The 17,593-nt window shown below is 34.7% G+C and overlaps 1 protein-coding gene across 1 annotated transcript; it reads left to right on the top strand.

The window, feature by feature from the left end:
* The first annotated feature begins 577 nt into the window (after window positions 1-577).
* On the top strand, window positions 578-12,599 carry LOC100992114 (olfactory receptor 6C74). Its single transcript, XM_057299580.1, has 2 exons — window positions 578-788; window positions 3,254-12,599. Exon 2 carries the CDS (start codon window positions 3,263-3,265, stop codon window positions 4,199-4,201), a length of 939 nt encoding a protein of 312 aa, XP_057155563.1. The 5' UTR covers window positions 578-788; window positions 3,254-3,262; the 3' UTR covers window positions 4,202-12,599.
* The last annotated feature ends 4,994 nt before the right edge of the window (window positions 12,600-17,593 follow it).

The following is a 17,593-nucleotide window of genomic DNA, read 5'->3' as shown; positions in this document are numbered from 1 at the left end:
CAATTTTTTATACTTTTGACCCTGACATACTAATGTCACCTCACACACTATTTTCTTTGCTGATGATGACATAGCCTAGCTCTCTAGATTCTAAACCTGATTGTATCTAAATCTGCCACCCGAAAAGATAGCATTGAGAGTGAACCTAAGGAATGTAAGTCTTTATAAGTCTTATCTATGTCTTTATTGAATTAATCTGAATCCAAAATTTTAGTAATGCTCTGAAGTTGTTTCACCCTATAGATTGGTGAGTTTATTCTTTTTTGAAATGTGTGTTTTTTATGAACATGTAAGCCAACTTAAGTATTTTTAAACTGCCTTATAGTTTATAACATATAGCCACCTCAAAATGTAGTTCTTTTCTGGTTTTTAAACTTCAGCTTATGAATTATAGAGTTTTTGCCACTCAATAAAATGATTTTAATACATCTTCAGCATCCTAGTCCGATAGTCTTCAGGGAAATGTTTCCTTCTTTTATAAAATTACTAAATCAGTTAATCCTCTTGAGACAAATGGCACAGTGTATAAAAAGGATTATAGTTCTTCCAGTCTTAAAAACTATAAGCTATCATATTCCTCGTATAGACTAGAAACACCTCAGCGTGAACAACAAGCTAGAAACCTTCTCTTTGTTCTTCTTCTCCCTAGATTATATATACACATATGTGTATATATAGAAGAGATATGATAAACAGAGATAGATAGATATATGCTCCAAATTTAATTTAATACAACATAAATCAGAGAACATCTTATTAATAAAAATCATGAGAAGAAATGAACCTAGGTAAGATTAATGTCATAATAAAATCTTCAAGCCTAAACATCCTGAGTGTTTCTGGCATTAATGTATTTTTTGGATGAGAAATATGGACAAAAGCAACATAAAAATATGAGAAGACGCAATATTCAAAAACTACCTCTGTGCTGGGACTTACCTGAAAAAAGACAATTGGGAATGAAATTGCTACTAAATACATTAAAGTTTGGAAAAAATTATGTCTTTATTTGAATCATACTAACTTTGTTGCATGAAGCTAGAGGAAGAAGATAATTTCTTTGTAAAGCTATTGAAACAGTATGGCATGAAATTATAACTAGTTTGTTTTTGTTTTTGTTTTTTACAAAGCAAACATTAAGCTAACCATTTGAGAAGTTGTACTGAAAAAATTAAGTGTGTTATAAGAAAGCTTTGAACCTTTCACCTTGCAGATGCCTAGTTTTGATGAAATATTCTTTGCAACATACAATCGAATCTCAGGAATGCATTTTATTAAATGAATGCATTTTCCTTTCTGTAATTATAATTGCATATGCCTCTAGTATTCATAGTCTTTGTAAACATTGTGAAATATAATACTGAAAAAATAATTTTTTTCCTGAACTTGAAAAAATTTTTCCCTATATGTAGTCATGTTGCATTCAATGTTATTTAAACATTTCATGTAAAATCTACTTTTCATATCCCAAAGGAATTTATCTTACCTATAACTTGCCAAAACAGCTGCAGTTGCCTTTGGGACTATACTGGTGGTTGGAAACATATGACTATTTTACTATCACCCAGCAAGCATTTTATTGTGGGATTCAGTAGAAAAGTAATGCTGTCAAGTAGGTTATAATAGTTTTTTCATTGCTGTTTTGCTTGTTATTTTTATATTTTATAATTTAAATTTAGGCTGGACAGTGTCCATATAAATTGCTTTCTGACTGCATTCTCTAGCTTATAACTCATCTTTTGTTGATTGAGGTTTTCCTGTGTTTTTTGAGCTTTAATATAAACTATGATTTTTAATTTTAAAAAACTTCCTAATGAATATGGACTACATTTAAATGACCATACATTTTTAGAAAAATGATCAACCAAAAATAATGGGAAAGGAAGGGGAAAAGTACAAAAGAAAATGAAGAGAGATTAGGACAAAATTTTATTTATTTTGTAATCATTTATAATCACTGGAAATGCTTGTGTATGTGTTTCACCCCAGAGCTGGGATATACACAATGTAATAATGTTCATATACAGTTTAACATATGGCACAATATTCTTCTTGGGGAAAGTGTTGTCATTATTAAGAAAAACTTGGTGATGATAGACTTTTCAGGTGATAAACGTGAGGACCTAAGCATGGTCTGGAAAAAGATAGAAAAACAAGAAAAATAAAAAAGTTAACATAATTTTGAATTGCTATGTGCTGAAATAGAAAAGAGAGAGAGGATGTGAATAAGATACAGAAGAAAAGAGATGGCCATGGCAACAGGGGGAAACATGCAGAGCAGTGACACTAATGACAATTACGAGGGAAGTCCAGCTAACATTTGATTTTCACTGATTTATTTATAGGCATGGTCTTGCTCTGTCATCCAGGCTGGAGTGCAGTGGCATGATCATAGTTCACTGAAGCCTTGAATTCCTGGTCTCAAAGCGATCTTCCTGCCTCATTCTTCCAAGTAGCTGGGATTACAGGCACAAGCCACATTTTATTTTTAAATAGTTTGTTTTGTAGGACCCTCCTCTGTCACTGCAAATATTCTGCAAATGTACTACATAAACAACACAAGCATCATGTATAAGGATAGAGTTTATATCTGCTTGAGTAAATACAGAAAAGAGAACAACCAGAGTGAGTGAGATAAATGTAAATTCAAGTTTTCAGGAAAATTGGGAAAGCAGAGATAAAAATGGTCATGAGGATGGAGACCTTGGAAAGTTTTTAGAAGTTTGGTGAGGGTATTGAATTCCCACTGTGGAAGCCAAGAGATGTTTAAATCAACTTCGCTTTGATCTTAAAAGACAGAGTTCTCAGCTGAAATCTGAATTAATGAATAGCAAAGTCTAGAAAAAAGACTAACAAACACAGAAAAAAACTTCATTGAGCAAAGAGTGAATCACCAGATGGTATAAAATAATTTAAATACTTCAGAAAAAATTCAAATACAGAATATAAAAGTTGAAATATTATGATAGTTCTTGTGTTTGTTTTTATATTGACATGACTTTTATCGATGCAACATATTATCCCTTCGCAATGCTTACATTTATGGCCATTGAGAAAACAGAACAAACTCAAAAAGTTGCATGTATTTAGCAACATTTTGAGTAAAAATCACATAAGCTAATTTTTATAGGCTGCTGTTAAAAGAGGTCGGGTGTGGGTAGCAATTTCTTTATGGTGGATTTCAAGAAAAATGGGTATCTCATGCAGACTTTTCCTCTTCTGTTCTAATTTTTCTTCTTATTTTTAAAAATAGAAATCAACTATGAGAAACCATACAACAGTAGCAAACTTTATTCTTCTTGGACTGACAGATGATCCACAATTACAGGTGATTATTTTTCTTCTCCTTTTTTTCACCTACATGTTGAGCATCACTGGGAATCTAACCATCATCACTCTCACCCTACTGGATTTGCATCTCAAGACACCCATGTATTTCTTCCTCCGAAATTTCTCATTTTTAGAAGTCTCATTCACAACTGCCTGCATCCCCAAATTTCTTGTTAGTATGGCAACAGGTGATAAGACCATTTCTTACAACGATTGTGCAGCACAGCTGTTTTTCACTATTCACTTGGGGGCAACTGAATTTTTTCTTCTGGCTGCCATGTCCTATGAGTGCTATGTGGCCATCTGCAAACCCCTGCATTACACCACCATCATGAGCAGCAGAGTTTGCAGCTTGCTGGTCTTTGCTTCATGGATGGCTGGCTTCCTAATAATTTTTCCGCCACTCCTGATGGGTCTCCAGCTTGATTTCTGTGCAGCCAACACTGTAGATCATTTCTTCTGTGATGTTTCTCCTATACTGCAGCTCTCTTGCACAGACACTGACATAATAGAATTAATGATGCTTCTCTCAGCCATTTTGACGCTCCTAGTTACACTGGTATTAGTGATTCTCTCCTACACAAATATTATCAGGACTATTCTGAAAATACCTTCTTCTCAACAGAGAAAAAAAGCATTTTCTACATGTTCTTCCCACATGGTGGTCGTGTCCATTTCTTATGGCAGCTGCATCTTCATGTATGTGAAACCCTCAGCAAAAGAAAGAGTGTCATTAAATAAAGGGATAGCTCTGCTCAGCACTTCTGTTGCCCCCATGTTGAATCCCTTTATTTATACACTGAGAAACAAACAAGTAAAAGATGTTTTTAAGCACATAGTCAAAAAGATTGAACTTTTCTCAATGAAATGAATCACTTTAATGATATTATTAAGGTTATTAGTAAAATAAAACAAGAAGAGTGGAGTATGTACAAAGTTTTTCAATGTTTGTATTCAATAATATTACCTCTTTTTTGACTTATAATTTTCATTATGGCCTTCCTAATCTCCAAAGCCTAACCTTCACTGCCATTTCTCCCTCATGCTGAGGGCACATAGAAAAGATATTTCTTGGTTTTGGTCAAAATCATTTGCCTGTTATTTATTGCCTCTTTTACTTCCTCTCAAAATTCTCTCAGAGGAAGACAAAGTGAGACTTCAGTTTTTCCATGCTCTTTTCCACTCTTCTGGAATTCAGGGACCCAATTTGTCATATATTCTACATAGAGTTCAGTAGACTACCTAGGTTTGATCACTTAACGCGTGCATTACTGGTGGATACAAAAGTGAAATCTGCTTTCTTTCTTAGTGTTTAGTAGAATCTCGAAGCAAATCAATTTAATGGCATTTCTTTAATTACACAGTTTAATAGCTTCAATTTTTTTAACCAGGCTTGGAGATATAGTATATTCTCAGAAATAAATGAAAGAAACTTCAGAGAGGTTAAAGCATTACTGCTATTGCAGCTATCATATAGAACTTACAGCTAGCATTTATTGATTTCTTACAATGTGCCAGATGTTATTAAATTTATTAGTTCCATCTTCAAAACTCTGTAAGACAGGTATTTATATGCTCCATTTATGGATTAAAAATATAAGTCAAAAGGATTAAATAATTTGTTGATGACAACAAAAATAAATACCCAAGGATGACAAAAATGATGCCTTCATGTCCACTCACCGCTTACACATTTTTAGCAAAACGAAGTGAAAATCTCTCTCTGCTCTTAAGTCACTTAGAATGCAAAAGAACAGTAAGACCTTTGTAGAACATTCTATAGATTTATGGATGTCATAGATAAAATTAAGACCTTACAGCTCCACATAGTACCTTATTTTTCAAATTAAGTGGTTTGAACATTAAAATTAGATATAATGACTGATCATGTGCAGAGTATTTAAAAACTTTTCCTTTCAATAGTACCATATCTCAGTGTTATAAGACAAGAAAACTTTTTCTGAAAGACTAATGTCAGTTTCCTCAAGAAATATTTGTCTATGATTTAGTTTCCACATAAGGTAACTGATAACCTTATGAATAATTCTGACTGGAAGGATTTATTTTTCTGACTTATAAAATTATTATATACATTTTATCTTAATGTATTTCCAAGTGTATATAACTTTGTCATATCCCCAGGCTAGCAAGAAATTTTATATGAATTTTACAAGCATTAGTGAGAAGCTTTAAATATAGATATCTAAATAAATATTAACAGGGCACTGAGAAGCTGAGAAGATTCAAATAGACTTTTCAATAGTGGTCATGTATGTGTAAATGGTTTTTATAATACTGCAATACTTTAAGAACATTTTATTTGAAAATAGAAAATAAAATATCTAGGGAGTATTCTTTAACTTTCACTATTTGGCTTTCTTTGCATCAGGAATTTAAGTTTTTTTTTATTATTATACTTTAAGTTCTAGGGTACATGTGCACAACGTGCAGGTTTGTTACATATGTATACATGCGCCATGTTGGTGTGCCTCACACATTAACTTGTCATTTACATTAGGTGTATCTCCTAATGCTATCCCTCCCCTCTCCCCCCACCTCACGACAGGCCCCGGCGTGTGATGTTCGCCTTCCTGTGTCCAGGTGTTCTTATTGTTCAATTCCCACCTATGAGTGACAACATGCGGTGTTTGGTTTTTTGTCCTTGCGATAGCTTGCTGAGAATGATGGTTTATACACAAATAATTATACTTTATAGATAATAATGACACTCAAGAAAAGTTGACTCAAAATGTTTGGAATCTGACAAAAAGTCTGATCTGGAATATCTCAGATTTTCTTCTGAACACTCTTCTCCACAATTTAAGTTGTTGCCAAATGCAAATATGTAACATATTTATTTTATATTTCTGAGTATTACATTGCTTACTTTTAAAACTTATTCTTTGTACATGAACTCTAAGCTCAGCTCTTTTTAAAGTCTAATATATAGGTAAATCCATAAATCATTGAATGTATATTAAAAACTTTTTCTCCCCTTTTTTAATCCAAAAATGAATTATTGACAATTTTGTGAAATTCAGAAATATACTTAGTAGACTTAACTACTTAGAATAGATGGATTTTTTTTCTATTTCTAGGTTGTTTGTAAGTAGATAACAGAAAAAGCAAAAGGAAAGAAACCCTAGGCCTAAGTTACGATGGGAAAAGATTAGTGAAGATCATTTTTTACTTAATTTGAAATAAATCACTAGCAATCTGATTTATTGTGTAAATACCAGAGATCAGGGTCCATTATAGGCACTTAAAATTTTTAAATTGTGCTAGGATTCTAAAAAATATTAAAATCTCATTCGTTCACCTGTTTAACTCATTTCTAATATTCATTTTTCTGGAAGTGAAAAGGAAAAAAATAACCAACTGTTTTTCACCAGTATTAGGTTGGTGCAAAAGGAATTGCAGTTTCACCATTAAAAGTAATTAAAATTTCACCATTAAAATTTAATTTCACCACTAAAAGTAATGGTGAAATCACAATTCCTTTTGTACCAACCTAATATATACTGAATAAGTATTAAGACAAGCTAGACTCAAGGTATGTCAATTGTCTATTACATAGCCTTCCTGCCTTTGATCTCTAACTCATCCTCCACATTGCTAGTAGGATACTTTCTAAAATACAAATCAGTCATGCCACCACTCTACTAATACATTATTGATGGTTCTCCATTGCCTGCAAAATAATGACAAAATTCCCCAAATATTTGCATAACCTGGCCTGTCCGGTTTGGTTTCTTATCTCTTCCAGCTAGTACTTCTATGATGTAACCACACTAAACAACTAAGTATATTGCAAAACTTGTATGCTGTCACGTATATTGAATGCCTGCCCATTGCCCAAATCTCTGTTAGCTTGCAAAACTTCAATCAGTTAAAGTTAATTAACATGGAGACTTCTGTGGAAGGCTGGTCGACAAGTATATGTTAGTCACTTCATACTCAAATTTTGTAGTGTTTGTAGTCAACTCTAGATGGTGCTTATCATAGCACATGTAATTAACTATATTTATCTCTTGCAACGAACTCTAAATCTCATAGTTTTCTACATTCTCTTCATCCAAGCCGGTGCCTAGTAAGGAATAAATAAAATAAATAAGGCAGCATATGACAGGAGATGAGTGAAGTTAATATGTTCATCTATAAAATAAGATTAAAATGTGGCATTTGATAGGGCTTAATATAAAAATGTAAGCCTAGATTAAGGATGTCTATTATAAAATAATTAATAGATTGGACTTGATGACAGGCAATATGAAAAAAAATTTAGGTGTTAGGAAACTACAAGTTTACAATAAATATGGAGTGTTTATGAGCATTGAAGAGATAATTCAATTGTATGATACAATAAAGTCCCATTATATCATACATATCTCAAAAATTCTGTTTAGTTTTATCCTTTAAAAATCTTTTGAAGTAAAAGAATAGTCGATATTATCATAAATTTAGAAATTATGTCATATGAGAAAATATTTAGGGTACTAATGACATGGAGCTTGAGAAAAAATTGCTTATAAGAAAAATAAATGCTACCTTCAAATATTAAGATTACTGTGTTCTCAAAAATTATGGACTTGCTTTTCTTTTTATAAGTGTGCAACTGGTGTTTATCAAACATTCAATTAGTAAATATATATATATTTTTCATGGTACATGCACATTTATCAGTTTATAATTTATATATAAATAATAGTATAAAATATTTTGAAATTTTAATAGAAAAATAGGAATTAATAAAGGAAATTATACAAAATGATCAATATATTTTAATAATATAACTTTACAGTATAACTTTTAATTTTACTTATGGTACAAATATTAGTTTCATTTTAATTCAGCATACTTTATTATACTTGCAAATACTTATGTAATTATTGTGTGAAATCAACTGCAAGTCTTATTACAGTTTATTTTACCTTGTACTTAGTTATGTGGGTTGTCGTAGTGCAAAGTTAATGCTTCACAATAATGTGGATCCATTTTAAATGAACTGGAAATCACAATAATTATTCTTCAATCCCATTCAAATATGCTTTTTTTTTAAATTGACTACATTAATGTTAATCAGCTGTCTTGATTTTGCATTTTTATGTAATTTTCTAAAAGCACACAAATGTTTTAAAAGATTAAAATGATTATGTTTTCAAGTTTTCTAATGAGTAGATGAGTATTGTTATATTTAATGAGTTTAAATAATTTCCAGTAACAAAAATCGTGGAAAGAATTTCAAACAGTCAATTTCCAAATTTCTCTTTTAATTCAACTTTCTTTTGATAATGGGTTACTTTTTCCCATATTTTTAAAACACCATCTGTTTTGGAACAGAGTAAGGGGGTAATATCTTCAAGAAAACATATTATTGATGGAGACCTGTTGTCATAGGGAAGGGAAAACTAGGCTATGTCTACTTATAAAATAAAATTCCATAATTCTCTTCAATGTGTCTTTTAAAATACTTTACATAAGAAATTCTGATTCTGTATCTGATACAAGTTTTTAAATTATTACTTAGCATATCATCATACATTTCTGATTTGCTTCTCTTCCTTTTTTTTCTTCTCCACCTCCCCTTCCTTCTCCTTTCTCTTCTAACAACCCTTTAAAAATGTAAAATACATCTCAGGATCTCAGGTGGAAGTCTGTACCAAAACAATCCTTGGCCTGTGGGCTGTGGTTTGCTGGCCTGTGGAATAAATGATGGCAAAGGGCTAGAGTACAAAGGTATACCATTTTATTTGCAGGTTGTGCCAATAAATTCTTGTATTATCTATTAATCCATAAACATTCATTCCCAAAATCAATAACTGGATATTTAGTGCCAGAATTATTTTTGATTTATTCTAGTAAATGGGCCATAACTGAAAAGACAGTTGCAATTGAATTTACTACCTAATTTAACTTATGGGTTCATTATCATCTGCTAAAATTTATCTGTGTTAGGAGAGGCAGACAGTTGAGTTCAATGGGTATGTGGATTAAGTCACCACTCCTGCATCTTTGTTTTTTAAGTCTTTGATGGTGGCACTAGCTTTGAAGCTTTTCCAAGGATATAATGATGCTGTCTGTTTATTATCTCTTAGTGAGGGAGACCATATGGTTTTCCACTTGGCCCTGAATATATGTGTTTTAACTATATGCACAGGACAACTTTGCACATGCACTAGGATCACTGTAAAACAGACTAGCACATAATCATAACTTATGAGGAAAATGTCTCGGACTCCAATTTCTTCCACTCTTATAAGTAAACACACTGGCATTTTATAGTCATTGTAATTAAGATTAGCTCAGAAATGAGGTGGAATAACCTCTGAAAAATCCATGTTTCATTGATTTCACTGTACGGTTTTCTTGGGAAAGGACCACATATCTATTGAAGGACACTAGTGGAAGATTTGGATATTAATATGCATGACAGTTTTGCAAAGACAACTTTCTTCATGGGTTCTGGTTCTATGAAAGGATTGAAGTCTGTAATTGAATAAGGAGCTTTAACTCCATTATGATGGCTAATTCATTCTTCCTTTCACTTATCCTAGAGTTCTTTCAGTTATATGGACCAGTTAGAAACCTAATGAGCTGCCTATTTATTTTAGTCCTAGGAACTTCATAATCTGTTGTTCACTACTAAAGTGCATCATGCAATTTTGATAACTACTTCCGCCATACTGACCAATAAGTAACCACACTGAATATGCTCATATCAGTTAAGTGCTATTACATAGCCTCTGACTTTCCATGATCCATCATGTCCACTGAAATCAGGGAGTTCATTTTAACAAAAGCATCTTCCATCTTCATTTCAAACCAGTGGTTACAATACTTTTTAAAGCTGCTAGCAAATACCCTTGTGAATATTTTAATATCTTGCCAAAAGATTTTCCTCTGGGTATTCTCCAGTTACATAGCTAAGGGGTATGTAAGTAAATTGCATACAATAAAGCTGTTCCATATTGCAATTCCTCTAAGTTTTAGATGTATATTTACATATATGAAATACATACACACATATATGTAATTCCCAATTGGGATCCTTTCAGATTCCCAATCAATTAACTTTCACAAAAGATATCTGGGAAGGATGTAAATTTAACCAATACTGCTGTATAATAAACTGCGAGATCAGAGCCTACCTTTGTTTTCAGCACCAAGTGACATGAGGATTTAAGAGATAATAAATTTATTTAGGACAGTCATGGGAACTTCATAATTTGCTGATTATTGTATAATTCAAGATAATAATTAAAGAATACAACCTTGTAATTTTCTTTCTTTAAGATCCTCAATATGGATAGAAATAGCCTTACCATGTTATAGCATGTTCAGTACTTGTATTTCACATGCTTATCACAGTGCTCTTTACCTTATACATCTACTTTGAGAAAGCTCAGCCTTAAATATAAGCTTCTTTCCAAGTGATAATATTTGATGCCATAGACTTGTAATATTCCATTTTCTTATGGTTGCAGCACTTCTCAGAACTTTCAAGATGATATTAACTAATTATAAATTACCCTTCTTAAGGATCTATTTCATGCAACCACTTGTAGTACCAAATATATCAGTTATCACTGTTAGGTTGCAATTCTCCATGGCATTTCTACACATTTAATATTATGCTTGGTCTGGATTTTTTTTTTACAAAGGTGTTTTAATATCATTCAGCCTTGAAAGATCGAAATAATACCTCCCTCCAGGGCAGAAGGGAGATTTGCTTCCTGACTAGGATTATAAAATAGATGTCTCCTAGGGTGGCCAGGTTGGGCAGGTTTTCTAGCTATCTCTTTAAAATAGTGGGGGTTCCCTAAGTTCAGGATTTCACAGTTGTGTTACAGACTGATTGTGTCTGCTGTACCCATGGAGCCCCCTCTGCATTGCACCCCCTGGGGACTGGGAGGCAAAGGGAACGAGGAAACAACAGATGTTGGTGAGGATGTGGAGAAATAGGAACACTTTTACACTGTTGGTGGGAGTATAAATCAGTTCAACCATTGTGGAAGACAGTGTGGTGATTCCTCAAGGATCTAGAACTAGAAATACCATTTGACCCAGCAATCCCATTACTGGGTATATACCCAAAGGATTATAAATCATTCTACTATAAAGACACATGCACACGTATGTTTATTGTGGCACTATTCGCAATAGCAAAGACTTGGAACCAACCCAAATGCCCATCAATGATAGGTTGGATAAAGAAAATGTGGTACATATACACCATGGAACACTATAAAATATACATCCATAAAAAACGATGAGTTCATATCCTTCGCAGGGACATGGATGATACTGGAAACTATCATTCTCAGCAAACTAACACAAGAACAGAAAACCAAACACCGCATGTTCTCACTGATAAGTGGGAGTTGAACAATGACAGAGAAGAATTTTAAGTGCATATTTCTCAGTGAAACTAGGCAGACTTAAAAGGCTATAAATTATTTAATTTCATTTATATAATATTCTGGTAGAGATAAATTTATAGAGAAAGTAACATACCAGTGGTTGCCAGGACTTTGTTGGAGTAAGGGTTAAACGAGGAAGCATAGGGAATCTTTGGTTAGAGTAGTAAAATTATTCTATATAGTAATGTAAAGATGAATACATAATGTAGGGAGACCCCCTGAAACTATTGCTACGGAATAAAAGGTGAAATGCTCCTGATTATTGTAAATACAAAATTGCATGCAGGATTGTGTAAAGACAATGCCAGGTTGGACTGCCAGAATGAGCCAACAGCACATGATGTGCTTCCCCCTGCAGAGAGCCTATGAACGGACATGCAGTCAGGGAGGTTTCACATCACCAAGATTCCTGTCCCAGAAAAGCAGATGTTCATAGCTCTGGGAATGGAATGCGACCCTTGTGGAGAGCCTATAATAAATGGACGCATTGGGGGGGCACCTGTTCATATGGATAAGATAGGGCTATAAATGCCCTCATCTTGCCACGGCTCTTCTAGGCCTCTTTGGGGGTAAGGCATTCTCCCTTCTGATATTTTCCGGTCTAACCAGTTGTCTAGCTTCACCTCCTGTTTCTATAGATTTTTTTGTAACCAGCTTTCACTGTAACTGTTACTGCTGATCAATAACTTGCTAATCATAGGTTATGGAAAGACTGTGTTTCTGTTTTAAGACTCTGTTAGAAATTACTGATGCACACACTATATTGTAAACTCTTATCTCTGTATACTGTACTTCTGCATACAGATGTTAGGTTAAAGAACTACTTCATCCCCATGTGACCATCTCACCTCATAATCGAAAGACCTTAAATCCCTCACTAACCTGCCCCCACCCTCACTAAACTTAATAATAAATGCTGGTATATCCAGTGCATTGGTGGCATTGCGGGACCAGAAGGCGGTGACCCCCCTGGACCCAGCTTTCACTGTCTTGTGTGTGTCTATTATTTCTCGACCTGCCAATCTGCCTGGGAATAAAGAAAGAGCCCCCCATTGCATTGCGGACTGCTGGCCAGATCCTGCAATAACATAACACCGTGCAGTTGTCAAAACCAGTAGAACTTTACAATACAAAGAATGCTTCTAATGTGTGAAAATTTAAAAAAAAATCTGGGATATCACAATAGAATGTGGAAGAATTTAGCTATATTACAAATGTGTGACACAACCTCACTGAAGGGCATAGTGTAAAAAGTTGCTGACCTAAGAGAAGTAAGTGGAGTCAGTAAGACTAACGTCAAAAGGAACTATACATAACCAATATAGTGAAGTTAATAAAGTTTTCTCCCAATACACATACATACTGGAACTGAATGATTGAGCAAGTGGATGGCAGATGATGGAAGCCAGTGTCTCACTGTTGCATTGGGAGATTACTGATAAGGAATGACTCGTGATGGCATTTTAAACATGGTGATGGTATAAACTAAAGTTTAATTTAATATATATACAGATTGATACTATAAAATATTTATCATTGTGTGTCTAGGGGTAGGTTAATATAAACACCTATATTTCCTTGCTCTGTCACCTGAGAGTGTCTAGAAGCAAAAACAGCCCAGTAGCAATAAGCACACCCAGTGCCCAGATCTTGGTTTTTAACACCATTTTCTCATAAGAAAAATAACTAGAATCAGGCTGCTGATAGAGTTTGGCTCTATGTTTCTAATGCAGATGCTATCATTGCATGGCGTATTTGCAGCTCCTGTCAAAAGTTGACTTGCTTTTCTCATGCTGGGGTAGGCCATATTGCAAGGAATGTTGCCTCCTCCTGCTTTTGGCAACTTGACCACCTTGGGTCTATTGGTAGTGCCTCACCGGGTAGATGCTGTTTTAGGTTACTGATAAGTTGACTATGGCACACAACTGTGATCTTTGACATTATCTGTGTCATGTCCTTAGATCCTCAGAGCATCTACAGTTTGACAACTTTTATTGTCCAAGCTATTCAGCAAAGGACTAATAGCCTCTGCCTCCTCATCTCTTCCTGATCCATGCACCTAGGTAAAGCAGTATGGTCATTGAATGCAGCTGTTCCCAGACTTGACTACTCATCTTCTTCCAGGGTAATGATCAAGATAAAAGTGGTTGGGAATTATACAGACTTACTTTGAAAATTCAAAATTCCATCTCAGTCATTCAAAGAATGATGTACCTTTCTTTTCCCTAAGATCAAATCTAGATAAGCCTGGTGCCATACCTTCCAGGTGGTAATTTGGACACAAGGGGGCCTAAGAAATTAGAGTTTGATACTTGTTGAAATCTAAAAAAAAATTCGTTTTTCTTCATTTATCTGACTCTTCTAGATGAAAGATCTGAATATGAGTCGGCTATGATTGGGAGAAAAAAGAAGGTGAAGCTATAGCTACAGGAAAGGAGAACCCAGATTTGAAGGAAGTATAGGTAGAGAAAAAGCTGGCATATGAGGAGAAAACACCTTGTATACTCAGGCGCCATGGAGAGAGGTATTAGTAATCTTTGCCTTTAAGAAGTATCCTGGGCCCTTTCCTCCAGAAGAAAACTTCCACTCTACGTCTGCCACAAGAGCCTTAATTTTGATGGACTGCTGCATCTTCCATCCTTTACCAGACAGAGATGGCTCTGTCAGGATAACAGAGACAATAAGGTACTATTACACCACCTGCATGTCACTTGATAGTGACAGGAGGTACTATTACACCATCTGCATGTCACTTGATAGTGACAGGAGGTACTATTACACCATCTGCATGTCACTTGATGGTGACAATAAGGTACTATTACACCATCTTCATGTCACTTGATAGTGACAGGAGGTAGTCAAATGCTTAGGCAGATAGGGGCACGTCCGCAGTGAAACCTCACCTCCTAGCAGAAGACAGTTTAATGCCTGAAGGCCAAGCTACAAGTTAAATCCTTGAACTGAATTGAGAGCCTATCTTCCCATTGGGCGCATTTTTCTTTGATTGATCCTCACCTTCCACCTATTTTACATAAACTTACACTTTCCGAATTGGTTTTCTACATTGTTGTGCCCACCTTTGAGTGGTGTCTTTCTTTTTTACTGACCAGAGTATTGTCTTCTAGTGGGAAAAATTAGGCAGCTTTGCAAGTAGTCTCTAAAAAGACTGGGAATTTAATATACCTGGGGTCCCCCATTTGTGAATTGGGTGCATTGTGTGCACATTAGGGCCTCCTCTACATTGTCCTCCACCTTTAGGGGAAAAGAGATGCTGACAAGAACATGAAGGATGATTCCGGGAAATTGCACAAACTATCTATGTTTCCATCCTTTGGCCAGAATTTATCCACAAGGTTACCATAAATTGTACCAAAGGCAAAGACATGAAAACTTCTATTAATATGGAAGAAGTGGAAAATGGTTATCTATTATGAAATGTGTTTCAGACCACTAGACAATATCCCAAAGACTGCAGAAAGTATAACTTGCAGAAAAGAAAGTCAAGTTTATATAGGACATAAAATGTTCAGTTGTACCTGATGAATTAATGATGTGCATTTAGCTTGAGGTGGATTTTGTCTATGACAGGCTACGTTCTCCATTTTATATTCCCACCTTTTAGTCTCGCATAAAATAATAGTTTTCTTTTTTATGTCTGTCAATGTTTAATGTAATATTACAATTAAGGTAAAGAATGTTTATAAGCACTAAGTATACTTAGCTTCAAGCTTCAACCTTTTAAACAAGAAAAACAAGGCCCAGTACATTTTTTATTCTTTGTGGTTAATGCACAAAATATCCCCACTTCCCTTGAGAAAGAGTATCATATTTAAAAATACACTTTGATGAATATTGAATGTTAAAACATTATATGATACTATATAATGCTTCCAAATCCTCATCTATATATCTGGGATTTCAAAACATAGAGATGGGAGGACAAACACATATTGGGGCAATCTACACTGATTTCTCTTGAGAAACAGTCTGTTTAGTTATTTTTAAGTAGGTATTTTGTTTTTAAAGTTATTTAGTGCCTTGAGAGAACATTTGAATAACATATGAAGTAGTCATCCTTTGGGAAATGGTGTTCTTGGATCTGATATTTTCCTGAGAATCCTTCATAATCTTTATTTTTCTTCAGGGCACAGAAAGCATAAAAACTCCAACGGATCAAGAGTTGATTAATTTTATGTGGCACTGTGTGTAATACTACCTAGGAAAACATTCAATACATAAATAATTAACATACACCTAAGAGGAATTTTTTTTTATTATACATTAAGTTCTAGGGTACATGTGCACATTGTGCAGGTTAGTTACATATGTATACATGTGCCATGCTGGTGCACTCCACCCACTAAGTCATCATCTAGCATTAGGGATATCTCCCAATGCTATCCCTCCCCCCTACCCCCACCCCAAAACAGTCCCCAGAGTGTGATATTCCCCTTCCTGTGTCCATGTGATCTCATTGTTCAATTCCCACCTATGAGTGAGAATATGCGGTGTTTGGTTTTTTGTTCTTGCGATAGTTTACTGAGAATGATGTTTTCCAATTTCATCCATGTCCCTACAAAGGACATGAACTCATCATTTTTTATGGCTGCATAGTATTCCATGGTGTATATGTGCCACATTTTCTTAATCCAGTCTATCATTATTGGACATTTGGATTGGTTCCCAGTCTCTGCTATTGTGAATAATGCCGCAATAAACATACGTGTGCATGTGTCTTTATAGCAGCATGATTTATAGTCCTTTGGGTATATACCCAGTAATGGGATGTCTGGGTCAAATGGTATTTCCAGTTCTAGATCCCTGAGGAATCGCCACACTGACTTCCACAATGGTTGAACTAGTTTACACTCCCACCAACAGTGTAAAAGTGTTCCTATTTCTCCACATCCTCTCCAGCACCTGTTGTTTCCTGACTTTTTAATGATTGCCATTCTAACTGGTGTGAGATGGTATCTCATTGTGGTTTTGATTTGCATTTCTCTGATGGCCAGTGATGATGAGCATTTTTTCATGTGTTTTTTGGCTGCATAAATGTCTTCTTTTGAGAAGTGTCTGTTCATGTCCTTTGCCCACTTTTTGATGGGGTTGTTTGTTTCTTCTTGTAAATTTGTTTCAGTTCATTGTAGATTCTGGATATTAGCCCTTTGTCAGATGAGTAGGTTGCGAAAATTTTCTCCCATTTTGTAGGTTGCCTGTTCAGTTTGATGGTAGTTTCTTTTGCTGTGCAGAAGTTCTTTAGTTTAATTAGATCCCATTTGTCAATTTTGTCTTTTGTTGCCATTGCTTTTGGTGTTTTAGACATGAAGTCCTTGCCCATGCCTATGTCCTGAATGGTAATGCCTAGGTTTTCTTCTAGGGTTTTTATGGTTTTAGGTCTAACATTTAAGTCTTTAATCCATCTTGAATCGATTTTTGTATAAGGTGTAAGGAAGGGATCCAGTTTCAGCTTTCTACATATGGCTAGCCAGTTTTCCCAGCACCATTTATTAAATAGGGAATCCTTTCCCCATTGCTTGTTTTTCTCAGGTTTGTCAAAGATCAGATAGTTGTAGGTATGCGGCATTATTTCTGAGGGCTCTGTTCTGTTCCATTGATCTAGATCTCTGTTTTGGTACCAGTACCATGCTGTTTTGGTTACTGTAGCCTTGTAGTATAGTTTGAAATCAGGTAGTGTGATGCCTCCAGCTTTGTTCTTTTGGCTTAGGATTGACTTGGTGATGCGGGCTCTTTTTTGGTTCCATATGAACTGTAAAGTAGTTTTTTCCAATTCTGTGAAGAAAGGCATTTGTAGCTTGATGGGGATGGCATTGAATCTATAAATT

Source organism: Pan paniscus, chromosome 10, assembly GCF_029289425.2.
Source record: "Pan paniscus chromosome 10, NHGRI_mPanPan1-v2.0_pri, whole genome shotgun sequence".
NCBI lineage: Eukaryota > Metazoa > Chordata > Mammalia > Primates > Hominidae > Pan > Pan paniscus.
This window is presented reverse-complemented; position numbering and strand designations above follow the sequence as displayed.